The sequence below is a fragment of the Nomascus leucogenys genome, unplaced genomic scaffold (assembly GCF_006542625.1).
Source record: "Nomascus leucogenys isolate Asia unplaced genomic scaffold, Asia_NLE_v1 Super-Scaffold_3068, whole genome shotgun sequence".
In the NCBI taxonomy this organism is placed as follows: domain Eukaryota; kingdom Metazoa; phylum Chordata; class Mammalia; order Primates; family Hylobatidae; genus Nomascus; species Nomascus leucogenys.
The window spans coordinates 187,535-213,502 of record NW_022095790.1 but is presented as its reverse complement, the minus strand read 5'-3'; the positions used below and the strand labels follow the sequence as shown (position 1 = coordinate 213,502).

Below are 25,968 nucleotides of genomic sequence, written 5' to 3'. Positions count from 1 at the left end.
CACTGCAGCCTAGGTGACAGAGGAAGACTCCATCTCAAGAAAAAAAAAAAAAATGGACTGCCGCTAATTTGTAAACCATTTAAATGTGTCTATTAAATTTAATTTTTCTTAATGTTTGTCAACTAAGTTTTATTCATTATACTTTGACATACTGGAACACAAAACTTGATTCCTTTGAAAAACTAAAGAGAAGTTGATAACAAAAAAAATATAGAAGCCCTAGATTCCTAATTGGAACTGACTACACTCTCATTTTTAAAAAATGGACTGACGATGCCTAATAAAACCAGGTGAAATTAACTTTATTCTTTCTTTCATGGAGCTTGCACAGGAAAGCTAAAAAGGAGGGTCTGTGTGGAGACATGAGGCTCAACCACAAGAGAGGGGAAAATCAAGTTCTATAGCAAGAACCATATTGGAGGCCGGGCATGGTGGCTCACGCCTATAATCCCAGCACTTGGGGAGGCTGAGGCGAGCGGATCACCTGAGGTCAAGAGTTCAAAACCAGCCTGGCCAACATGGTGAAACCCCATCTCCACTAAAATTATTTTTAAAAATTTAGCTGGGAATGGTGGCAGGTGCCTGTAGTTCCAGCTACTTGGGAGGATGAGGCAGGAGAATTGCCTGAACCCGAGGTGGAGGTTGCAGTGAGCCAAGATTGTGCCACTGCACTCCAGCCTGGGTGACGGAGCAAGACTGTCTCAAAACAAAACAAAACAAAACTGTATTGGTTCATTGTCTTTCAACAGCCTGGACACCAAAAGGAATATTTTTCCAAAGCACATACTTCAAATCAGAATTGAAGCACCAGCCTTGCCTTACCTAGGAAGAGAGGGAGGACAGATTCCTTAAGGAAAGACTGTGCTCTGGGAGGGGGCAGGTGGCGTCATTTTGGGGTGTAAAGACATGGAATGCTGATTCGTAGGCAGAGTTGTTTAAGGAGGTCTTGTCACATTCAGCGGCATCCGCTATGATAAAGCCAATGGGCTTTTATACTCATCATCTGTCCATTTCTGTCAAGACCCTATGGCTGAGGTCAGAACAATGTTCTGGGAGAACCAGTTACCTCTAACCTTCCAATTCAGACACTGCCAGCTTAACTATGTGGAAACTGGCACACAGACCCTGTTGTTAAGTGCTGCAGCAATGACAGCGTTTCTATGAATTTGTTGGTACATGTGGGACTTTAGCTCATCTGAGGAGTCGAACAGCAGCTGTGAGAGTCTTCTACTCACTCCCTGTCGAGGCTGGCCCGGTTTGCTACACAAACACGGTGGCCCTAGGACCATGGGGCCATTCCTGCAGACACCCTCTGGAACCAGCTGCTCTGAACGTGGTGGGGGTGTTGGAGCAGCAGTTTCTCAAAAGTCCACACATAGTTAAGGCTCTGAAAACAGCGCGACGCACAGAAATGATTTCAGATGCTTTTCAGTAGCCACTTTCATGCCAACTCTTTATTTCCATACTAGAAAATCTTTTATTTCCACCTTTAGTGTTCCCCGCTAGCACAGATGACCACAGAACCCAGACCAGAAACGTTCTGGTCTGTCGTGAACAGTCCAGGAGGCACTTGTTCTGCTGCTGTGGAAGTTGCCCTGACGCGGGGAGGAAGGGACACGCAGGTGGTGTCAGTCTTGCTCAAGTAAACGGGCTGTTTTCCAAACATTGTGACTTGGCTACTGAGTGGGGATACCTGGTTTCATTGGCAATCTTCCAGTATCTCTCTCGCAAAAGGAACGCTGCACTTTTTGGTTGTCTCTGCCGAGTGAAGATCCCCTTTTTATTCCCCAGTACTCTGTCGGTGCTAAAAAAAAAAAAAAAAAAAAAAAAGAAGACACAAAGCGATTCAGATGACTTCTGATGGGTCAAGTTAGAACCAGTCTGGATCCAAGGTAGGCACTAAATACAAATGTCTGTTTTTTCTTTTTTCTCCCTGATGCTCAGGCTGGAATGCAGAGAAACAATCATAGCTCAATGCAGCCTCAACCTCCTGGGCTCAGGCGATCCTGCCTCAGCCTCTCCAGCACCACCATGCCTGGTAATTTTTTAGTAAAGACAAGGTCTCATTATGTTGTCCAGGCTGGTCTCAAACTACTGGGCTCAAGCAATCTGTCCTCTTCGGCCTCCCTAAAGTGCTGGGATTATAAGCACAAGCCACCATGCTCAGCCAAACGTCCTCTTATAGTCTCCGAATGCTTGCTCTGAAGTGACAATTTATGGGTTGAAATATTTAAATACCACTGCTCTGCCCAAACACCCAGGTTCCCTGGTGTGTTAATTTCTAGTTTTCTAGTCTGTTAGGAGAAAAACCCAAAACAGTGGCCAGGTGTGGTGGCTGATGCCTGTAATCCCAGTGCTTTGGGAGGCTGAGGCAGGTGGATCACCTGAGGTCAGGAGTTCAAGATCAGCCTGGCCAACATGAGGAAACCCCATCTCTTAAAAATACAAAAACTGGCCGGGCGCATTGGCTCATGCCTGTAATCCCAGCACTTTGGGAGGCCAAAGCAGGCGGATCAAAAGGTCAGGAGTTCAAGACCTGCTTGGACAATATGGTGAAACTTCATCTTTACTAAAAATACAAAAATTATCCAGGCATGGTGGTGGGTGCCTGTGGTCCCAGCTACAGGCAGGGCTGGGGCAGGAGAATCGATTGAACCCAGGAGGCAGAGGTTGCAGCGAGCTGAGATCGTGCCACTGCACTCCAGCCTGGGCGACTGAGTGAGACTCCATCTCCAAAAAAAAAAAAGCACTAAAAGTTTATCTATTTCTTGCAAACTAAGGTTTACATGCTGGGCACCCAGCTGTCTGGTAACTGGGTAGGCAGAGGGCTGGGGGTATCTGGGACAGTTACCCTTGAAAAGGCTTGGGCCTTTCTGAAGAGATAGCGCCTAGTGGGAGCCAGGGTCCTGACCAGCCTCAGGTCCCTGCGTGGGACCTACTCATGGAGTTCAAAGTCCTCCGGGGCTGATGTCCAGTTTGGCAGCACCCACCACCGGTGGTCATTCGCCCCAAGCTGAGGCTGGTGGGGAGCACAGCTGACAACGACCTGTCAGGGCTGGGCTCTCAGGACATTCTCTGTCCCTGGTGAGACCACCACTAAATGGAAATGTTAAATGGAAAGGAGGCCTTCCCACCAAAAGGTTCAAGACTGTTTCTTCCACAAGTGAACACAGGGACCGCCAAGTACTTCATCAAATGCAGCCCTTACAACAACCCACAAGGAGGTGGCATTATCCCCACTGGACAGGCTTATGAAAAGCTTAGGTGACTTGCCCAGCGTGATGCAGCTCATTTCTTTTTTCTTTTTAAGACCGAGTCTCAGCTGGCCATGGTGGCTCACGCCTGTAATCCCAGCAGTTTGGGAGGCCCAGATGCACGGATCACCTGAGGTCAGTAGTTCAAGCCCAGCCTGACCAACATGAAGAAACCCTGTCTTAACTAAAAATACAAAATTAGCCAGGTGTGGTGGCGCATGCCTGTAATCCCAGTTAATCGGGAGGCTGAGGCAGGAGAATTGCTTGAACCTGGGAGGTAGAGGTTGCAGTAGGCTGAGATAGCGCCACTGCACTCCAGACTGGGAAACGAGCAAAACTCCATCTCAAACTAAAAAAAAAAAAGTCTCACTCTATCATCCAAGCTGGAGTACAGTGGTGTGATCTTAGCTCATTGCAACCTCCATCTCCCAGGTTCGACCGATTCTCATGCCTCAGTCTCCCAAGTGGCTGGCATTACAGGCATGCGCTACCACGCCCGGCTAATTTTGTATTTTTAGTAGAGATGGGGTTTCTCCATGTTGGCCACGCTGGTCTCAAACTCCTGACCTCAGGTGATCTGTCTGCCTTGGCCTCCCAAAGTGCTGGGATCACAGGCATGAGCCACCATGCCCAGCCTGCAGCTCATTTCTTATCACATAAAGCCTCACGCCTCTCCAGAAAACTGCCATCAGGGATGTCCCCAGAAACCATTTATCACAGGTGCCACGCAGAGGAGAGCTTCCTGTTCTCCTTTTCCCTTTACCTCTTCCTTCTCACCTCGTTCATTCATTCATCTGTATTCCATTCTCACTTTTAAGCTTCACCTTTCAAAGGCCTGTCTTCCCCTATAAGTAATGTATTATAATTCCCACCATTACCATATGCTTCTCCAACCCACCAAACTGCTATCTTCAGTTTATGGTAAGTCCATAAACTAAGAAGAAATGGGACATATTCATTGCGAACTTGGCAGCCCCTCATCCATCCTCACATGAGAGTGCAGATGTTATTCTCTTTGAAGACCAATTTTGTTTTTTAAAGACAAGTCTCACTCTGTTGTCCAGGCTCTCATGCAGTGGTGCAATCATAGTTCACTGCAGCCTCCAACTCCTGTGCTCAAGTTATCCGCCTGCCTCAGCCTCCCAAGCTGCTAGGACTACAGGCACACACCACCACACCTAGCTAATCTGTTCATATTTTGTAGAGATGGGGTCTTGCTATCCTGAACAGGCTGGTCTTGAACTCCTGGCCTCAAGCGATCCTCCCACCCTGGCCTCCCAAAGTGCTGGGATTACAGGCATGAGCCACCACGCCTGGCCTGAAGACTTTTAAATGCTGCCAAATTCAAGACGCGTTGAAACTCACCTGTATTTGATGAGCCGGCTTTTCACAAGTAATATACAACAGACTGAAACACCTTAAGCTTCTCAGGCTTTGTACCCTTCTATGGAATAATGAGTGTATCCCAAAAGTAAATCCATGATGAGGTCCCGCTTTTCCTTCCTCCTCTGCTATAAAATAGACAAGGAAAAGGCAAGCCAGCCCTTTCCGATTCACTATAGCTGACCCTCCTATTTGCTTTTTGTCCATATTTGGGAGGCGGGGACCTGACTGCTTTCCTACTTCCTAAGCACAACTTAACTTTTCCTAGAAAATTCTCAACGCAACCTACATGGATTAAACCAGCTTCCCCACTTTGTTTCCAATATTCTTACAATCGAAATGGCCAGAATTGGAAAGGCAACCTGAAAAAATAAGGACGGGTGCATTATCCCATGAGCCAAACTGCCACTTACACTGTTCAGTCATGAAGTCAGCAAAATTCCAGATGAGCTCTCCAACCACGTATTTTCTGCGTTTTTGATCCAGAACCACATGGTACTGCTCTAGCAGACTTTTCTGGTACTCTTCAGTGAACATCAGAGGTGGATCCTGGGATTCAAGGCAAAGAGAATGTAAGAGTCAGAACTGGCAGAATTGTAAATGTTAGATAAAAATAAAGATCCACTTGATGGTGACTAAAATATCTGTCTTCGCAAGGGGCTATAGTGACTGCAGGACTCACTAATGCTGGGGTAAAGACAGCCAGGAAATGATATAATCCAGAATAAAAAAGGAGGTTAAAAAAAAAACAACCTTAATGAGCAACTGCTTTATTTATAAACGTAATTTGATATTCGTTTCACATTACTTTTCCACCTCTACCTGCTGGTACAGTCTTAAGGCTAAACTATACTACAGTTAAAAATATGTCTTTCGGTCAGGTGCAGTGGCTCATGTCTGTCATCCTAGCAATTTGGGAGGCTGAGGTGGGAGGACTGCTTGAGCCCAGGTGTTCAAGACCAGCCTGGGCAACATAGCAAGACCCCATCTCTACAAAAAGTACAAAAATTAGCCAAGCCTAGTGGCACACATCTGTGGTCCCAGTTACTTGGGAGGCTGAGGTTGGAGGACTGCTTGAGCCCCAGAGATCAAAGCGACAGTGAGCTGTGTTCACACCACTGCACTCCAGCTTGGGTGACACAGTGAGACCCTCTCTCTAATAAATATAAATATATATATATAAATTAAATTAAACTCAACCAAACCAGGCTGGGCATGGTACCTCAGGTCTGTAATCCCAGCACTTTTGGAGGTCGAGGCAAGAGGATCACTTAAGCCCAGGATTTCAAGACTAGTCTAGGCAACACAGTGAGACCCAGTCTCTACAAAAAGTCAAAATATTAGCCAGGCGTGGTGGCGCACGCCTGCAGTTCAAGCTACTTGGGGGCTGAGCAGGGAGGATTGCTTGAGCCCGAGGTTGAGCAGTGAGCTATGATTATGCCACTGCACTCCAGCCTGGGCAACAGAGTGAGGCTGTCTCAAAAAAATTTTCTTTAATTAAACTAAATCAATTCAGTTATCCTAGTCATATATCAAGACCTCAGTAGCCATGTGTAGCTAGTGTGTACCATTTCAGACAGTGCAAATATAGAACATTTCCATCATTGCAAGAGTTTGGTTTTTTTTATTTTTTGAAACAAGGTCTCACTCTGTCACCCAGGTGGGAGTACAGTGGTGCAATCATAGCTGAATGCAGCCTCGACCTACTGGGCTCAAACAATCCTCCCACCTCAGCCTCCCAAGTAGCTTGGACTACAAGCACTCATAACCATGCCCAGCTAATTTTAAATTTTTTGTAGAGATGGGGTCTATGTTGTGCAGACTGGTCTCAGACTCCTGGGCTCAAGAGATCCTCTGACCTTGGCCTCCCAAAGTGCTAGCATTCCAGGTGTGAGCCACCATGCCCAGCACTGCAGAGGTTCTATCAGCACTGACCTAGACCCTCTCAAGAGTTTCTTAAGAATTCAGAGCTGGGGCTTGGCACGGTGGCTCATGCCTGTAATCTCAGCACTTTGGGAGGCCAAGGCAGGCGGATCACTTGAGGTCAGGAGTTCAAGACCAGCCTGACCAACATGGTGAAACCTCATCTCTACTAAAAATACAAAATGAGGTAGGCATGGTGGCGCATGCCTGTAATCCCAGCTACTCGGGAGGCTGAGGCAGGAGAATTGCTTGAACCAAGGAGGTGGACGTTGCAGTGAGCCGAGATCACGCCACTGCACTCCAACCTAGGCGACAAGAGCGAAACTGTGTCAAAAAAAAAAAAAAAAAAAGAATTCAGAGCTGGTTACCTTTTCAAAGAGGATGAACAAGCGAACATAACCAAGAGCCACTTCCCCGACTTGACTAGTTTGCAGAAGTGGCATTCTGTAAGCACGATAAATTTAAGGGTGCAAACAGAACAGCGCAGTCCACTGTGGGTGGCTGTTCCCTCTGTGTCAACCAGGAGCTGTGACAAACAAGTGTCAGCTGGCTGGGGTGGGAATGAGGGGCTGGATGGGGTTCAGGAATCCACATGAAAAAAAAACCTCACAAGACAAACCAACATATCTTTGGTGAGGAGGACAAAAAAATGAGATGGATTAAAAAAATGAGGACAGGCTGGGCATGGTGTCTCATGCCGGGATTCCCAGTACTGTGGGAGTCCGAGGCAGGAGAATCACATTAAGGCCAGGAGTTCTAGACCAGCCTGATAGTGAGACTCCATCTTTACAAAAAAATTTAAAAATAGTCTGCACATGGTGGTGCATGCCTGTCGTCCCAGCTACTCAGGAGGCTGATGCAGGGGAATCATTTCAGCCCAGGAGTTCAAGTCTGCAGTGAGCTATGATGACACCACTGCACTTCAGCCTGGGCAACAGAACAAGACCCTGAAAAAAAGAAAAAGAAAAAAAGGCTAGCACAGTGGATCACGCCTGTAATTCCAGCACTTTTGGAGGCCAAGGCAGGAAGATCAATTGAGTTCGAGACCAGCCTGGACAACATAGCAAGACCCTATCTCTAAAAAATAAAAATTAAGAAAAAGGATCTTTTAGTTGGTGATTATGGTGCCAACATGGGCATTCCAGGCAGAAGAAACAGCTCAAGCAAGAGCAGGAGAGCAAACGAGGGCAGTGGAAACAGATCAGTGGCCGGGAGTAAGGGGAGAAGGGGATGACAACCCAGGACAGAGAAGAGGACACTGAGTGTCCTGACCAGGGGTTAGGGCTTTGTCCTGTGGGCCTGGGGGAGCCAATGACAGGACTCCCGAAATTTTCATCTGTGGCTGGCACAGAGGCTCACACCTGTAATCCCAGCACTTTGGGAGGCTGAGGCAGGAGATCACTTGAGGCCAGGAGGTCAAGACCAGACTGGGCAGCATGGCAAGACCCCATCTCTACAAAAGTAAAAAAATTAGCCAGGCCTGTTGGCATGTGCCTATGGTCCCAGCTACTCAGGAGGCCCAGGTGGGAGGATCACTTGAGCCCAGGAGGTTAAGGCTGAAAACCTCTACTGAAAAACGCAAAAGTTGGCCAGGTGTGATCGTACAGCCTGGGTGACAGAGAGATCCAGTCCCAAAAACAAATACAAATTTGGATTTGTTAGAAAGACTACTTGGGCAAGCGTGATAGGAGGCTGTCTGGTAACAAAGCCAGTAAGGAGGCCACCTCTGAGGGCCAGGCGAGTGGGGCAGAGGCCTGGCTGCTGGCGGGGAGGAAACGTGGATGGGGCAGTGGGAGATGAGCCCAAAGCTAAAGCGAGGGGAGCAGTGCAGTGGGCGCAGGGCAGGCTGGAGGAGGCGAGTGACATCTCTGCCCTGAGAGAACACACAAGCAGAAAGCTCAACACTGCTTACCTGGTGAAACCCTGCAATCGTTTCTGCTCCATACTCGCTCTGAATAATGGGCTTCTGATACTTCTTATACCAGTTCTCAAACTGGGTGGCCAGCTGCCGCTGAATCAACTCCAGGTGCCCATAGTCATGATACCAAGAGTAGTAGCTGTTCAAACAGATCACATCCACATACGAAGCCTAGGACCAGAGCGGCAGAGCCCGTTCAGCACCCAGTAGACAGCATGACTCAGCACTCACACAATGCAGAGGCTCTTCTGGCAGAGAAGGTAATAAGGGGATGTAATCCCAGCACTCTGGGAGGCTGAGGCAGGAGGATGGCTTAAGGCCAGGGGTTCAAGACCAGCCTGGGCAACACAGCAAGACCCTAGCTCTACAAAAAATAGTAGTAAAAAAATTAGCAGGGCACGGTGGCTCATGCCTGTAATCCCAGCACATTGGGAGGCCAAGATGGGAGGATCGCTTGATCCCAGGAGTTTGAGACCAGCCTGGGCAACATCACAAGACCTCATTTCTACCGAAAAAAAAAAAAACCCTAGAACGGGAACAGCTGCCTCCTGGGGCTGAGAACATCCAAGTGCACCAATTTAGATCCTGAAATTACCCTGCTCCATAGGCAGGAAACATGGTCACAGAGTGGCCCAAAGGAGGCAGGCCTGTGACTCCGTGCTGATGCTCACAACGTGCGCAGCTGGGAAGGGCTGTGAGAGGCAGAGCAGCTGCCAATGTGCAGTCTTCAGCCAAAGCCCAGGGCCCCCACCACTGGAAATGACTCCTCTCCAGGCAGCACTCCCATCACTGGGCTTCCCCTCACCTTGCCCTGGAGAAGCGCTCCCACCCGAAGGGCTGATGCAGTCATTCTCACAGAGAATCTTTTTTTGTTTCGTTTTGGAGACAGAATCTCACGCTCTGTCGCCCAGACTAGAATGTTAGTGGTGCCATCTCAGCTCACTGCGACCTCTGCCTCCCACCATCAGGTGCTTCTCATGCCTCAGTCTCCCGAGTAGCTAGGATTACAGGCGTGCGCCACCACGCCCAGCTAATTTTTTGTATTTTTGGTAGAAACGAAGTTTCACCAGTTGGCTGGGCTGCTCTTGAACTCCTGACCTCGAGAAATCTGCCTGCCTCGGCCTCCCAAAGTGCTGGGATGATAGGCGTAAGCCACCATGCCCGGCTGTCACAGAGAATCTTGAGGCAGCTTTCACGAGGCAGCACTGTGGGCTGCAGAGGGCCTGGAAGAGTCCGTCCTAGGAGCAGGGCAGAGAAGACCGAGTGGGACCACCCCAAGCTTCAGCACAGCGGTGCTCACGGCTGAGCAGCACGGGCTTCTGTGTCCAACTGGCTAGTTTCTAATGCGTCCTGAACACACTTCTTTCTAGTAAAAATGCTGGCCGGGTGCGGTGGCTGACGCCTGTAATCCCAGCACGTTGGGAGGCCAAAGTGGGCAGATCACCTGAGATCAGCAGTTTGAGACCAGCCTGGCTAACATGGCAAAACCCCATCTCTACTAAAAAATACAAAAATTAGCTGAGTGTGGTGGCGTGCACCTGTAATCCCAGCTACTCAGGAGGCTGAGGCAGAATTGCTTGAACCTGGGAGGAGGAGGTTGCAGTGAGCTGAGATTGCACCATTTCACTGAAGCCTGGGCAACAGAGCAAGACTCCATCTCTAAATAAATAAATATAAATAAATAAATAAATAAATAAATAAATAAATAAATAATGCTAATGTCAGCCAGGCACTGTGGCTCATGCCTGTAATTGTAGCACTTTGGGAGGCCAAGGCAGGAGGAGATCCCTTGAGCTGAAGAGTTTGAGACCAGCCTGGGCAACATAGAGAGATCCCACCTCTACTAAAAGATATAAAATTAGCCAGGCACAGTGGTGAAAATCTGGAGTCCCAGCTACTTGGGAGGCTGAGGCAGGAGAAGCCTTGGGGTCAGGAATTCAAGGCTGCAGTGAGCTGTGATCGCACCACTGCACTCCAACCAGGTCAATAGAGTAAGACCTTTCCTCTACAAAAGAAAAAGAAAAACTCAAGTTCCAACCCTGGACTTACTAAATCAAGATCTCAGAATGCAGAGATCTGGCATTTCATAAAAACTTCCTCTAGAGATTCTCATCAGCCAGGTGTGGGCCAGATGAACTCTAAGCTCCCTAAAACCTTTGATGTTTTATAAGTCTATTAAATCAAAGTGCAAAAAATGCCGAGTCCAAACTGAGCAAACAAATCCCATCTCCCTATGCCCAGCCTCCTTGGATTGAGAAAGCCACACTGCCTGGCGAGTAAGCAGGGGGAGAATTCTCATTAACCCAAAAACCATCTGTGAAAACAGACTGGCTGCAGCCGGGGTGTGGTGGCCCACACCTGTAACCCCAGCCCTTTGGGAGGCCAAGGCAGGAGGATCGCTTGAGCCCAGGAGTTGGAGACCATCCTGGGCAACATGGCAAGACCCTGTCTCTATCTTTTTAAGTAAAAAAGAAAATGAAATAAAACCCAGACTGGCAGCGCATGGTTCTTTCCAGCTGTCCCCATGAGCAGGCTTCAGGACAAACCCAGGCAAAGGCAGGGAGAAGTGGGGTGGGGACCCCCAGGCTCACCCCCTTGTCTGCTGCATAGTTAGAGTTGCTCACAAAGGTCACAGGCCGGGAGGGGTCCAAGGCTTTGGTGTGAGCGATCACTGTCCTGTCCACAAAAGGCAGAAGACACAGGTTCCATCAGTCCAGGAATGGCTCAGACACCCTCCCATCCTCTCTGTCCCATCTTCCACCACCAGAACACGACACGGGGCCAGGCATGATGGTTCACACCTGTAATCCCAGCACTTTGGGAGGCCGAGGAGGGTGGATCACTTGAGGTCAGGAGTTCAAGATCAGCCTGGCCAACATGGTGAAACCCCATCTCTACTACAAATACAAAAATTAGCGGCCAGGTGCAGTGGCTCACGCCTGTAATCCCAGTGCTTTGGGAGGCTGAGGCGGGCAGATCACAAGGTCAGGAGATCGATACCACCCTGGCTAACACGGTGAAACCCCATCTCTACTAAAAATACAAAAAATTAGCCGGGTGTGGTGGCCGGCGCCTATAGTCTGAGCTACTCAGGAGGCTGAGGCAGGAGAATGGCGTGAACCCAAAAGGCGGAGCCTGCAGTGAGCCAAGATCGCGCCACTGCACTCCAGCCTGGGTGACAGAGCAAGACTGTCTCAGAAAAAAAAAAAAAAAAGAAAAAAAATTAGCCACGCATGGTGGTGCACGTCTGTAACCCCAGCTACTCAGGGAGGCTGAGGCACAAGAATCACTTGAACCCGGGAGGGGGAGGTTGCAGTGAGCCAAGATCGTGCCACTGCACTCCAGCCTGGCCCACAGAGCAAGACCCTGTCTCAAAACAAACAAACAAAAACAAAGGGAAAAAAAACAAAAAAAAACAAAGCATAGAGCCGCTGCTTTCTTCCCTAACTTGAGATGTATTTTACGTAAGGGCATATGATCCTCTAGTCCTAGACCGAGCTCTCTAACATCACTCTTTCTCCCCCCATCTCCGAATCCTATCCCCCAAGAGGAGCAGCCACTCTTCCAGGTACACAGAGATGAGGCCACTGGGCTGAATACTGGCAAAAATGAGGTTGACTCCCTGAAACAGCTCTTGAACACAGGAGGTGGATGGATGCAGACTCAGGAGGGATATTTATTAATGCATCAAGCAAACAGGGAGTGCGGGCTGGGAGGTAGGCATGGGGCTAGGTGCAAGGTGCTCAGCAGTGACTCAAATCTAAGTCCACAGGTCCTGGGCAGTGGGAGTGGAGACGCATGCACAGAGAAATGGTGCAAGTGCCGGGCAAGGTGGCTCATGCCTAGAATCCCAGCACTTTGGGAGTTTTACTAGAGACCAGGAGTTCAAGACCAGCCTGGGCAACATAGCAAGACCTTGTTTCTACAACAAATTTAAAAATTAGGGGCAGGCATGGTGGCTCACGCCTGTAATCTCAACACTTTGGGAAGCCGAGGCGGGTGGATCATGTGGTCAGGAGTTTGAGACCAGCCTGGTCAACATGGTAAAAGTCTCTCTCTACAAAAAAAATACAAAAAAAACCTAGCTGGGCATGGTGGCACGCACCTGTAATCCCAGCTACTCATGAGGCAGAGGCAGAAGAATTGCTTGAAGCCAGGAGGTAGAGGTTGTAGTGAGCCAAAATTGCACCAATGCTCTCCAGCCTGGGCAACAGAGCAAGACTCCATCTTGGGGAACCAAAAAAAAAAAAAATTTAAACTTAGCCTGACATGGCCGCACACACCTGTGATCCCAGCTATTTGGGAGGCTGAGGCAGGCAGATAACCTGAGGTTGGGAGTTCGAGACCAGCCTGACCAACACGAAGAAACCCCATCTCTACTAAAAATACAAATTAGCTGGGCGTGGTGGCGGATGCCTGTAATCCCAGCTACTCGGGAGGCTGAGGCGGGAGAATCACTTGAACCTGGGAGGCAGAGGTTGCGGTGAGCCGAGATTGCACCATTGCACTCCAGCCTGGGCAACAAGAGCAAAACTCCATCTCAAAAAATAAATAAATAAATAAATGAGAAGAAATGGCCCTTAGAAGGGAAGAAAAATCCAACAGAGGGACCCGTCTGTGCTCAGAGCTCCCGGCACCTGCCTGAGGCCTCCACAGTACAGACTGTTTGTTTTTGTTTTTGTTTTTGAGAGACAAAATCTCACTCTGTAGCACAGGCTGGAGTGCAATGACACGATCTCGGCTCACTGCAACCTCCACCTCCTGGGTTCAAGTGATTCTCCTGCCTCAGCCTCCCAAGCAGCTGGGATTACAGACGCCCACCTGTGTTCCACTAATTTTTTTATTTTTGGTAGAGACAGGGTTTCAATATCTGTTGGCCAGGCTGGTCTCCAACTCCTGACCTCAGGTGATCCACCCACCTTGGCCTCCCAAAGTGCTGGGATTACAGGCATGAGCCACTGCACCCGGCCTAGACTGTTGTTGAAGCCTGTTTTCCTCTTCTCTTTCCTCAGTTCATTTCTTCTTTTACGCCCTCCCCCATCATTGCTCTGCCCATCCGAAGGCTGTGGCTGGCATAGGTGGGAACAGAACCCCCTGGCCTCAAGTTCCAAACCCACACTCTCCCACAGCCAGGCTCTCAGATGGGAAACTTCAAAGCCTTGTGACAGCCTGGCTGAACCTCTCCAGCCTGGGTGGCTCCCTCCAAATGCTGCCTGAGAAAACAGGCATCTCCTCTGTCCACCTCCCAAAGAAGGCTTTCTGTCAGGAACCTGCTCCTGGAAGCCTGTACTTTTCCCCTTTGCAACAATGGGCCTGTCCACCCAGTCCTGCTGAGCACACCCCTGTGCCCCCCAGCTCTGAATTGTCCTTGGCCCAGGCTGCAACAACTTCTCAGAGCCTTCTGCCTGCTGCAGACTTGGCTCAGCCCAAAGCACTGCATGAAATTGGGGTGTGCTGTATGAGTCAAGAAGCATTTCTACCACCTCTCCTGCCTCTACTCAAAGTGAAAAATCCAACTTTGAACGCTGAGTTACAACTGCACGATTGTAAGGAAGAAAAGGGTGCCAGGTGTGGTAGTTCACACTTGTAATCCCAGCACTTTGGGAAGGTGAGGCAGGAGGATCACTAGAGGCCAGGAGTTCCATGCCAGCCTGGCACACATGGTGAAACCCAGTCTCTAATTAGCCGGGCACGGTGGCTCACACCTGTAATCCCAGCACTCTGGGAGGCCGAGGTAAGTGGATCTCCTGAGGTCAGTAGTCCAAGACCAGCCTGGCCCAAGATAGTGAAACCCCATCTCTACTGAAAAACGCAAAAGTTGGCCAGGTGTGGTAGCTCACGCCTGTAACCCGAGCACTTCAGGAGGCCAAGGCAGGCAGATCACGAGTTCAAGAGATCGAGACCATCCAGGCCAAAATGGTGAAACCCCGTCTCTGCTAAAAATACAAAAATTAGCAGGGTATGTTGGCGCGTGCCTGTAATCCCATCTACTCTGGAGGCTGAGGCAGCAGAATCACTTGAACCTGGGAGGTGAAGGTTGCAGTGAGCCGAGATTGTGCCACTCTCCAGCCTGGCCGCAGAGTGAGACTCCATCTCAAAAAAAGAAAAAAAGGAAAACTTAGCTGGGCATGGTGGCGGGTGCCTGTAATCCCAGCTACTCGGGAGGCTGAGACTGGAGAATCACTTGAACCTGGGAGGCAGAGGTTTCAGTGAGCTGAGATCATGCCCCTGCACTCCAGCCTGGGCAACAGAGGGAGACTCCGTACCCAAAAAATAAAAAATAAAGCGAAAATTAGCTGGGCGTGATGACACACATCTAGAATCCCAGCTACTTGGAAGGCTGAGACAGGAGGATCACCTGAGCCTGGGAAGTCGAGGCTGCAGTGAGCCAAAACTGCACCGCTGCACTCCAACCTGGGCAACCAGAGTGAGATCCCATTTCGAAAAACAAAAACAGGCCCAGCACAGTGGTTCATGGGTGCCTGTAATCCTAGTTACTCAGGAGAATGAGGCAGCAGAATCACTTGAACCCGGGAGGCAGAGGTTGTAGTGAGGGGAGATCACGCCACTGCACTCCAGCCTGGGCGACACAGTGAGACGCTATCTCAAAAATAAAAAATAATAAAAAGAACAAAAAAGAACACCACAATTTCTGTGGGTAGATATTTGGTCTCCTGAATGTCCCGGTGTGGACGGCCTTCCCATTGGGCTGAACATGAGGCTGATCTTGAACAGCACACGCCCACCCCAGCCAGCCACCTGCCAGGATCTCCTTCCCAATCTAGCCGAGGGCAGGCAGGGGGAACTCACTTCAAGTAGTAGCCAGCGGATTCTAGGTGGGACGCAGGCTCATTGGCCACAGACCACATCACGACGGCGGGGTGGTTCTTGTCCCTACGCACCACTTCCTCCATCACCTGCACGTGGTGATGCAGAGACACGTTGTTGAAGAACTGCCTGCGGGCCAGGAGGGAAGGGACAGAGGGTCATGGTGAGGCCCCCAGGCTGGGCAGGCAGAGCAGGTGCACAGCGGGGACTCACGGCAGCGCCAGGCCCACGCCGGGACACTCATCGATGACCACAATCCCATGGCGGTCACACATCTGCAGCACTTCCTCCGCATAGGGGTAGTGGCTGGTGCGGAAGGCGTTGGCACCAAGCCAGCGAAGCAGGTTGAAGTCCTTCACCAGCAGCGGCCAGTCAAAGCCCTTCCCTCGGATCTAGGAGACAGCAGAGCCGAGTGACCCCTGTCCCTGTTAAAGCTGCACTTCCTCCGAGAGCCAGGACCCTGGAGAGCCACCCCAGGAGCCCCCTCTCCATTTGGAGCCATTTGCCTCATTGCCTTGAGCTGCCCTCAACTGCAGGACGCAGGGAAGGTGAAAGTGGAGGGTGACCAGAAGCAGCCCCCACAAGGACCCAGGAGCCCCGACGCACGTCCGCATCCTCGTGCTTGTTGACACCGTGGAAATAGAAAGGTTTCCCATTGATGAGGAACTGGCTCTCGGTGACAGCCACAGTGCGGATCCCCACAGGGAGCGTGTAGAAGTCAGACACAGGCCCCAGTGACGTCTGTGCAGTCAGCCGCACCTACGACAGCCAAAGTGCCAGGTGTGAGCACCCCGACAGCCTGAGCCCCATCCGGCCTGCCCTCTGGCAGGAAGGCCCCTCGTGCACCCCAGCAGCCGCCTCTGGGCCTGTAAGCAGAGATACAGCAATCAGAGGCTCTGCCCTTCCCTGGCTGACCCTGGGGACCTGCCCTTCAAAACAGGGCCTTCCCCTTGACCAGACAAGGTGGCTCATGCCTGGAGTTCCCACACTTTGGGAGGCTAAGGCAGGAGGATCACTTGAGTCCAGGAGTTGAAGACCAACCTGGCGACAGACTGAGACCCCATCTCTATAAAAAAAAAAAAATTTCTTTCTTTTGAGACAGTCTCACTCTGTCCCCCAGGCTGGAGTGCAGTGCTGTGATCTCAGCTCACTACAGCCTCTGCCTCCTGAGTTCAAGCTATTCTCCTGCCTCAGCCTCCCGAGTGGCTGGAATTACAGGTGTTCACCACCGTGCCCAGAAAATTTTCATATTTTTAGTAGAGATGGGGTTTCACCATGTTGGCCAGGCTGGTCTCGAACTCCTGGCCTCAAGTGATCCACTGACCTCAGCCTCCCAAAATGCTGAGATTACAGGCATGAGCCACTCTGCCCAGCCTACAAAATGTTTTCTTTAATTAGACAGGCATGGTGGCATGTGCCTGTAGTCCCAGCTACTCAGGAGGCCAAGGTAGGAGGATTGCTGCAGGCTGAGAGTTCCAGGCTGCAGTGAGCTGTGATCAGGCCATTGCACTCCAGCCTGGGTGACAGCGTAAGACCATCTCAAAAAAAAAAAAGAAAAAAAAACACTGGGCCTCCCACCAAGGGTGAGAAACATCAGAAAGCTCAGAGGACCATGCCTGCCCGTCCACCTGCCTTGGGCTCCTGCTGAAGCCGGGGTCACCAGATGGGGGCAAAAGACCTCCCTTAGGCATGTCCCAAACCACCATTACCTCCAACGAGTACAGATAGGCGGGGCGTTCGTGCATCAGATACGGCCACCAGAGGCTGGCACCCGGCACCTTCAGTTGGCCCTGGGTCACAGACCCGTTTGCCACGACTTTGTTTTCTGCATCCAAAAGACGCACTTCCAACTCGAACAGGTTATTGCCCTTGACAGAGATCTGGTAATTCACCAGCCCTGCAAGAAACAAGAGAGACCAGGGCTGAGGGAGGGACACGACCTGAGTCACACAAACAGGAGTGCCCTGCAGCCACCACTGCCAGGCAGCCATTTGTTTCTGTTGCTTTTTGTTTTTATTTAATTTTTTAATTTTTTTTTTGAGACGGAGTCTCACTCTGTCCCCCAGGCTGGAGTGCAGTGGCATGATCTTGGCTCATTGCAACCTCCACCTCCGGGGTTCAGGTGATTCTCCTGCCTCAGCCTCCCAAGTACCTGGGATTATAGATGTGCACCACCATGCCCGGCGAATTTTTATATTTTTAGTAGAGATGGGGTTTTGCCATATTGGCCAGGCTGGTCTCGAACCCCTGACCTCAGGTGATCCACCTGCCTTGGCCTCCCAAAGTGCTGGGATTACAGGTGTGAGCCACCACACCTGTTGCTTTAATTTAAAAAAAGATTTTTTTGGCCAGGCGCAGTGGTCACACCTGTAATCCCAACACAGGGAGGCTGAGGTGGGAGGATCGCTTGAGACCAGGAGTTCAAGACCAGCCTGGGTAACATAGGGAAACCACGTCTTCCCTAAAAATACAAACAATCAGCCGGGCGTGGTGGTGCGTGCCTGCAGCCCCAGCAGCCCCTGCAGCCCCAGCTACTCGGGAGGCTGAAGTGGGAGGATTGCTTGAGCCAGGAGTTCAGGGCTGCAGTGACCTATGATCTTGAGGCAGGGTAGGTAGTCAAGAAAGTGACCGTGTCCTTCGGACATGCCAACCACGGCGCCGAGACACGTGACGTGTGAACAAGCATGTACAGCTACTATGCATGTGCAACCAGAGGACCGCCCAGAACATGCTTACAGTAACACCTCTTCCCAGCTCCTTAGGAATTCATCATGGAAGACTCCCAGAAAAGGAGTTTCCCCAGTAATAATCGGCGCTGTCTCATCCTTACGAGCAGCCTGTCCTGAATTCTCTGTCTCAGGGTAAACTGTGCATTCTGCACTTCATTTTTTTTGAGATGGGGTGTCGCTCGGTCGCCTAGGCTGGAGTGCAGTGTTGCAATCTCAGCTGACTGCAACCTCCACCTCCCGGGTTCAAGCAATTCTCCCATCTCAACCTCCTGAGTAGCTGGGATTGCAGGCTCACACCACAATGCCCAGCTAATGTTGGCAAAGCTGGTTTGAACTTCTGAGCTCAAGTGATCCACCCACCTCGGCCTCCAAAAGTGCTGGGATTACAGGCATGAGCCACTGCACCCGGGCTGTTCAAAACTTAACTTCCAAAATACTTTTCCTTGGCAATAAATTGCTCTATGGTGCACTGCCTTTGCCGTGTGATTCTTTTTTAAATTCTTTTTTATTCATTTATTTTATTTATTTTTTCTCAGACAGGGTCTCACTATTTTGCCCAGGCTGGTATCGAACTTTGCAGCTAAAGCGATCCACCCACCTTGGACTCCCAAAGTGCTGGGATGACAGGCATTAGCCATCACACCCAGCCTAAATTCTTTTAAACTTAGAACCGCGGCCCCACGACAGCTGTCAATAATCTCACCACTGCACTCCAGCCTGGGCCACAGTGCAAGGCCTCATCTCAGAAAGAGAAAACGATATATCTATTTTTTTATTTTTATTTTTATTTTTGACATGGAGTCTCGCTCTGTCCCCCAGGCTGGAGTGCAGTGATACAATCTCGGCTCACTGCAAGCTCTGCCTCCCGGGTTCACGCCATTCTCCTGCCTCAGCCTCCCAAGTGGCTGGGACTACAGGCCCCTGCCACCACGCTGGCTAATTTTTTGTATTTTTAGTAGAGATGGAGTTTCACCGTGTTAGTCAGGATGGTCTCGATCTCCTGATTTCATGATCCCCCCGTCTTGGCCTCCCAAAGTGCTGGGATTACAGGCATGAGCCACCGCGCCTGCCCTGAAAAAGATGTATTTTAAAAAAGAAAAAAACTTAAAACAAAAATTTTTCTTAAATACAGGCTGGGCACCGTGGCTCATTCCTGTAATCCCAGCATTTTGGGAGACTGAGGCGGGTGAATCCCGAAGTCAGGAGTTGAAGCAGCCTGGCCAGCATGGTGAAACCCCATCTCTACTAAAAATATAAAAATTAGATGGGCGTGGTAGCACACACCTGTAATCCCAGTTGCTCAGGAGGCTGAGGCAGGAGAATCACTTGAACCCGGGAGGCGGAGGTTGCAGTGAGCGAAGATCACGCCATCGCACTCCAGCCTGGACAACAGAGCGAGACTCCATCTCAAAAAAAAAAAATCAAAACAGGGTATCCCCCAGGTGGGCACAGTGGCTCACGCCTGTAACCCTTGCATTTTGGCAGGCGGAGGAGGGTGGATTACCTGTGGCTAGGAGTTCAAGACCAGTCAGGCAAACATAGTGAAAACCCGTCTCTACTAAAAAAAAAAAATACAAAAATTAGCCGGGCATGGTGGCAGGTGCCTGTAATCCCGGCTACTCGGGAGGCCGAGGCAGGAGAATCACTTGAACCCAGGAGGCAGAGGTTGCAGTGAGCCGAGATCACACCACTGCCCTCCAGCCTGGTGACAAAGCGAGACTCCATCTCAAAAAAAAAAAGGAAAAAAAAAAAAGACAGGGTCTCTGTCTGTTGCCCAGACCAGAGTGCAGTGGCGCAGTCATAGCTCACTGCACCCTTGACCTCCCAGGCTCAAGTGATTCTCCTGCCTCAGCAGCTGGGACTACCGGCACGCATCACCATGCCCAGCTAATTTTTTAATTTTTTGTGGTGATGGCCTTGCTATGTTGCCCAGGCTGCTCTTGAACTACTGGCCTCAAATGATCCTTCTACCAGGGCCTCCTTGCAAAGTGCTGGATGACAGGCGTAAGCCACCATGCCCGGCTCCCCAGAAGCTGCCTGTTCCTTGAGCATGATGGTAGCAAGGGAAGCTGGAGTGAGAGCAGCACCGTGGGGAAGGGACAGGATGGCCACCCTGAGCTGTGTGACCTTAGGCCAGAGCCCTCTTCTCCAAGCCAGGTCAACCACACGGGTGATTTTGGGAGCCTGTGTCCGCTCAGACAGGCTGGATTTTAGCTTCGTAGGTGGATGGGAACCTGTGAGGGTTTAGAGATGCTGGGAGCACCTTTTTCCTGGGAGAGTTTTCCAAATAGGGAACAAACAGAGCCACCCTGGGCCCCACTGAGGGAGGATCCTACCAGAAGCCCTCACCACTCTCATGCTCCACGTCGGTGGTGACGGTGATGTCATCGATGTAGGTGGTGGGTGTTGTGTACAGAAGCACAGACCGCTGCAGTCCCGCGTAGTTGAAAAAGTCAAAATATGTGTTCTGGACAAAATAACCCTTGGGATACCTAGGGTGGGAGGACTGTGGTTCGCTGGGCCCTTGCCCTGGATCCCCGACCTCAGCTCACAGGCCTCCCCGGCCTCCCCAGATCCAGGACCTCCACTCTGCAAAGGCCACCCTGTCCCTAGCAGGAAGACCACGGGGTGGGGCGGGAAGGTGGGTGCGTGCAATGGAGGCAGGATGGTACCCACTTGGAGGTGTCAGTCAGGTATTGGATGGTCCCTGGTGGCAGGGTGGAGGGGGTGAGTGTGTTGTTGATGGCGATAGTGATGCGGAGCCGGGAGGGCAGGGCCCCCACCTGGACCAGGTTGCTGATGTCGGCCTCGAAGGGGAGGTAGCCCCCCTCATGCTCTAGCATGTTGACCCCATTCACCCACTGCAGACACAGAAGATACGAGGGGTTGGCAGGTCAGGGCATGAGAAGAGGCCCTGCTATCAGGCACTGCCTCACATAACCTGCAGCATGGGGCTCTGGGGCCTGCCAGCCAGACGGGAAGAATAACATCCCAATGGGGTAGATCAGGCCACCTATCCCCCTATACAGGGCACAGCCCCCAGGGCAGGGCAGGACCCCCCACCATCCCACCCCAGCAGACGTGCTGTGGGTGGCAGCTGGGGGTCCCATGCTGTTCAGCAGCCGTGCCCACCCATCCGCCCTGCCTGCTCCTGGCCGCACTGACCACGATGGCATAGGAGTGGGCACTGCCAATCCTCAGCACCACTCTTGTGCGCAGGTCCTGGGTCCATCGCTCCGGCAGGGTCACCTCCCGTTCGTACCACACCCAACCGACAAAATGCCGCAGACGCCAGTCCTGGCTGATGTCGTTGAAGCTGGACGGAACTGGCATGTCCAGGGTGGGGCCTGACTGTGGAGAGAAGGGCCAGGTTCAGCTCCTAGGCCCCCAAAGGGGTCCAGGACCAGTGTGCTGCACAGCTGTGACCCCAGGCCTAGCGCAAGCCCTGACACATAGCGGGGACTCTTGGCAGAACAGACAGAACACTTGCTGATGACAGGTCAACTGCCAGGGCGGTTTGTGCACCTGGGCCAGTGGGGCAGAAGTTCCTCCTCAGAGTGGATGGGGCACAGTATCTCCCGAGACAGGAGCGAGCCCAGGGCCACATCCCAGCCAGAGGCAAGAAGGTTCAGACCCGTGACTAAGAGGCAGATGGCCCACTGCCTGTCACAGGGAGAAACTCTGGTTGGGGGGATGGGGAGAGCTTTGCTTATGACACTGTGAGTGGGGTGCACACTGGCACCCAGCCCCCTCCTCTCTCCCTCCTGTACTTAATGCCGCAAAGTCAGAAAAAGAGGACGTAGACCAGGCAAAAGCGGCCCAGACCTCACCCAGCTCCACTTCTCTGCTGACCACATCCAAGTCAGGAGGGGAACAGGGGTGGCGTCCTCGGCCTGATGTCACGTCCTGTCCTCTACACGAACCTTGAAAACCAAGGGACTTCCTGCCTCAGGAGAGCTGACCTCAGGACATCTAAACTGTCACCTCCTCCCAATCCCGGGGCCCAGCTCTGTGCAGTGCATGCCACTGTGGCCAGAGGAGTGTGTGGGTGGCTCATGCCAGTAATCAGTGCTTTAGGAGGTCAACGTGGGAGGATGGATTGAGGCCAGGAGTTCAAGACCAGCCTGGGTAAATAGTGAGACCCTATGTCTTAAAAAAAAAAAAAAAAAAAGTTTTTTTTTCTTTTCTTTTTTTTTTTTTTTGAGACGTAGTCTCACTATGTCGCCCAGGTTGGAATGCAGTGGCATCCTGATCTCAGCTCACTGCAACCTCTACTCCCGGGTTCAAGCAATTGTCCTGACTCAGCCTCCCAAGTAGCTGGGATTACAGGCATGAACCATCACACTTGGCTAATTTTTATATTTTTAGTAGGGATGAAGTTTCACCCTGTTATGTTGGCCAGCCTGGTCTCAAACTCCTGGCCTCAGGTGATTCGCCTGCCTCCGCCTCCCAAAGTGCTGGGATTACAGGTGTGAGCCACCGAGCCCAGATAATTTTTTTTTTTTTTTAATTAGCCAGGCGTGGTGGCACCAGCTAAATTGCAAGGCTGGGGCAGGAGAATTGCTTGAGCTCAGAAGTTAGGATGGCGCCACTCCGCTCCAGCCTGGGAGACAGGTGCAAACCCAGTCTCAAAAAAATTTTTTAAAATTAAAAATAAATATTGAAAGGAAGGACACTGCACAGACTCAGCCTTCACCTCGGGAAGAGGCTCGGCAGAAGCCTTTTCTCCTCCTGCCTAATCCGCCCCGGCCCTCTAGGGTGCTCCCGTTCCCACGTCCCCCAACCCGGCGCCCCGAAGCCCGCTGACCTTTAACCTCCTGCGGGCCCCCAGCTCGGAGACGCCAGAGGAAGGAGCCTGCAGGGGGCCCGGGATCCCCCACTCCCACCGCCGGGCTTTCAGTCGCCTCCCGGCCCTGCCCCGAGATCGCACCTCCCGCAGCGGCCGCCGGTACCACTGCTCCTCGAAACCCCGGCGTCGGTTGTCGGAGAAGTCGGCGCGGAAGCTCCAGAGGCCGTCCAGCTCCTTGCGCTCCCGCGACGGGCTCTCCTGGGGGTACAGCATCCCGCCCTGCAGCCCCAGCGCGCAGCCCCACAACAGCGGCCCAAGCGCCGCCCAGGCAACCGCCGACCCCCGGGCCATGCTTCCCGGTCCCCCGCTCCCCCGCTCCCCCAATCCCCGGCTCCCGCGCTCCCGCGCTCCCCAGCTCGGCCACCGTCTGCGGCGCTATGAAAAGCGCGGGAGGTGCCCGTAGGGCTGGTCGCGTGACGCGCCGGTGTCGTGATGCGCCTGAAGCCATCCGCGCCATCTTGGTTCAGGACGAGTGCCAGGCGTGGAGGGGCGGGGCCGGGCGCTGCCCAGTGGGGCTTGCGGCCGGAACCCCAGGCTAGGCCTTTGGGGAAACGGGACCCTCACCCTCAGCCCCAGCCAATAAGGGCGAGGTCTGCTCCCCACCCCGACCCAGGCTGGACGATCCAGGGCCGCAGACCAGAACAGAACCCCTGAGATCGGTGGGATCCCCCGGTTTCTTCAAGGAGCACCTCCACTTGCTTTTCCCAGCAGGAATTCCAGGAGGCCCCAGGGGAGCCTCTTCCATGCCTGTCTGATGCAGCCTCTTGCAGGGATGCACGTCCTTGGGATGCGGCCATAGCCTTGACCCTGGGCTTCTGGAGCCCTGACCTTAACCCAGGGGCCAAGAGCTCCCTCTTGGTTTGCAGGCACATAAAGATGCAGGGAGAGAGGCCAGGTGCACTTTGGGAACCCGAGGGGGGCAGATCACTTGAGGCCAGGAGTTCGAGACCAGCCTGGCCAACAGATAGTGAAACCCCGTCCCTATTTTGTAAAAATACAAAAAAAAAAGAAAAAGAATTAGCGGGGTGTGATGGTGCGTGCCTATAATCCCGGCTACTCAGGAAGCTGAGGTAGGAGAATCGCTTGAACCTGGGAGGCAAAGGCTGCAGTGAGCCGAGATCACACCACTGCACTCCAGCCTGGGCCACAGAGCGAGACTCTGTCTCAAAAAAAAAAAAAAATTGCAGGGAAAGGGTGCCTGCAGGCACCCTTTACTCCAGTAGGGAAGGCACCGTATGGGAGAGGTAGAGGAGGAGATCTGGAGACAGCAAAGGAGACATAGATTTATGGAGGAGACTTTCATACAGGGACGGTGCAGTGGCCATTGCTGGACATGAGAACCACTACCATTTGTAAAAAGCATGCAGCTTACATAACATTTTCAACTAGCATCCTAGACCTGTTACTGGTTGAGTTCTGGGTGGTGAATCCCCACACATCAGCAACAATCTCAATTCTTGCCTCCTCAGAAGAAAGAATTGCACTGAGGGGCATGAGGCAGAAAGCCAGAAGGAGGCAAGTTGCAGAGCAGTAGTAAAAGTTTATTTAAAAGCAAGCCAGTGCCGGGCGTAATGGCTCACGCCTGTAATCCCGGCACTTTGGGAGACAGAGGTGGTCGGATCACAAGGTCAGGGGTTTGAGACCAGCCTGGCCAATATGATGAAACCCCGTCTCTACTAAAAAATTAGCTGGGCATGGTGGCTTGCGCCTGTAGTCCCAGCTACTCGGGAGGCTGAGGCAGGAGAATCAATTGAACCCAGGAGGCAGAGGTTGCAGTCAGCCGAGATTGTACCACTGTGCTACAGCCTGGCGACAGAGCAAGACTCAGTCTAAAAAAAAAAAAAAAAAAAAAAGTAGGCCAGGCGCAGAGGCTCAGGCCTATAACTCCAAACTCCAGCAGTTTGGGAGGCCAAGGCAGGAGGATCACTTGATGTCAGGAGTTTGAGACCAACCTGGCCAACATGGAGAAACCCCATCTCTACTAAAAATACAAAAATTAGCCAGGTGTGGTGGCAGGCACCTGTAATCCCAACTATTCGGGAGGCTGAGGCAGGAGAAATACTTGAACCCAGGAGGCAGAGGTTGCAGTGAGCTGCGATCACGCCACTGCACTCCAGCCTGGGCTACAGAGTGAGATGCCATTTCAGGAAAAAAAAAATTTATTAAAAAACTTTAGAACAGGAAGGAAAGAAGGAAAGTACAACTTGGAAGAGGGCCAAGTGGGTGATCTAAGAAACCAAGTGCCTTGGCCGGGCGCGGTGGCTCACGCCTGTCATCCCAGCACTTTGGGAGGCCAAAGCGGGCAGATCACCTGAGGTTGGGAGTTCGAGACCAGCCTGACCAATATGGAGAAACCCCATCTCTACTAAAAATACAAAATTAGCTGGGCATGGTGGCACATGTCTGTAATCCCAGCTACTCGGGAAGGCTGAGGCGGGAGAATCGCCTGAACCTGGGAGGCGGAGATTGCAGTGAGCCGAGATCGCGCCATCGTACTCCAGCCTGGGCAACAAGAGTGAAACTCCTACTCAAAAAATAAAAAAGAAGAAAAAAGAAAAAAGAAAACAAGTGCCCAGCTTGACCTCTTGACTCAGGGTTGCATAGATTGGCATCCTTCCAGGATCTTGCCACTCCTGATTCCTTAGCTGGGGCTCTGAACATACATTCTTCTTAGACCATAAAGTCATTCACAGGGTGCACAACAGCTACGGATGTCAGGTGCCTCTGCCATACAAAGGGAGCCCTCATGTCCTAGGAACCTGGCCTGGACACAATTGTTTGTATGATTACTCCCCCACCCACTTTTTTCATGCTAAGTCCACCTTCTGAAAATGGACCTCAATACTGGAAATGGAGTCCCCAGCGTAGTGAAAATAAATACATTATGGGAACTGACAAGGCCTAAAGTCTTTTACCCAAATGTCTACATGGTTTTTTTTCATATTTTCTTTTTTTAAATTTGACTTTTATATTTCATTAGTGAAATGTTGACATGCTTAAATTAGAATACAGTTCACTGTTTATGAGGCAGCTTTAGGCCAAATTTAACAAAAGTAAGAAAAAGTAGGATGCAGACGTTTATAC

At 51.5% G+C, this 25,968-nt stretch overlaps 1 protein-coding gene across 2 annotated transcripts; it reads right to left on the bottom strand.

Moving 5' to 3' along the window:
• Positions 1-1,414: 1,414 nt before the first annotated feature.
• LOC100604207 (beta-glucuronidase) lies at positions 1,415-23,315 on the bottom strand. 2 transcript variants are annotated; one of them, XM_030808551.1, is made up of 13 exons: positions 22,966-23,315; positions 21,201-21,386; positions 20,712-20,896; positions 20,385-20,527; positions 17,016-17,203; positions 15,913-16,065; positions 15,520-15,698; positions 15,289-15,435; positions 11,070-11,154; positions 8,473-8,649; positions 5,051-5,186; positions 3,313-3,322; positions 1,415-1,795 (listed from the first exon to the last, which is right to left on the bottom strand). In XM_030808551.1, exons 1-13 carry the CDS (start codon positions 23,173-23,175, stop codon positions 1,639-1,641), a joined length of 1,956 nt encoding a protein of 651 aa, XP_030664411.1. In that variant the 5' UTR covers positions 23,176-23,315; the 3' UTR covers positions 1,415-1,638. The 2 variants fall into 2 exon arrangements, with proteins under 2 accessions (XP_030664411.1, XP_030664413.1); XM_030808553.1 differs by lacking the exons at positions 20,712-20,896; positions 22,966-23,315 and having other exon boundaries at positions 21,201-21,211.
• Between the last annotated feature and the right edge of the window lie 2,653 nt (positions 23,316-25,968).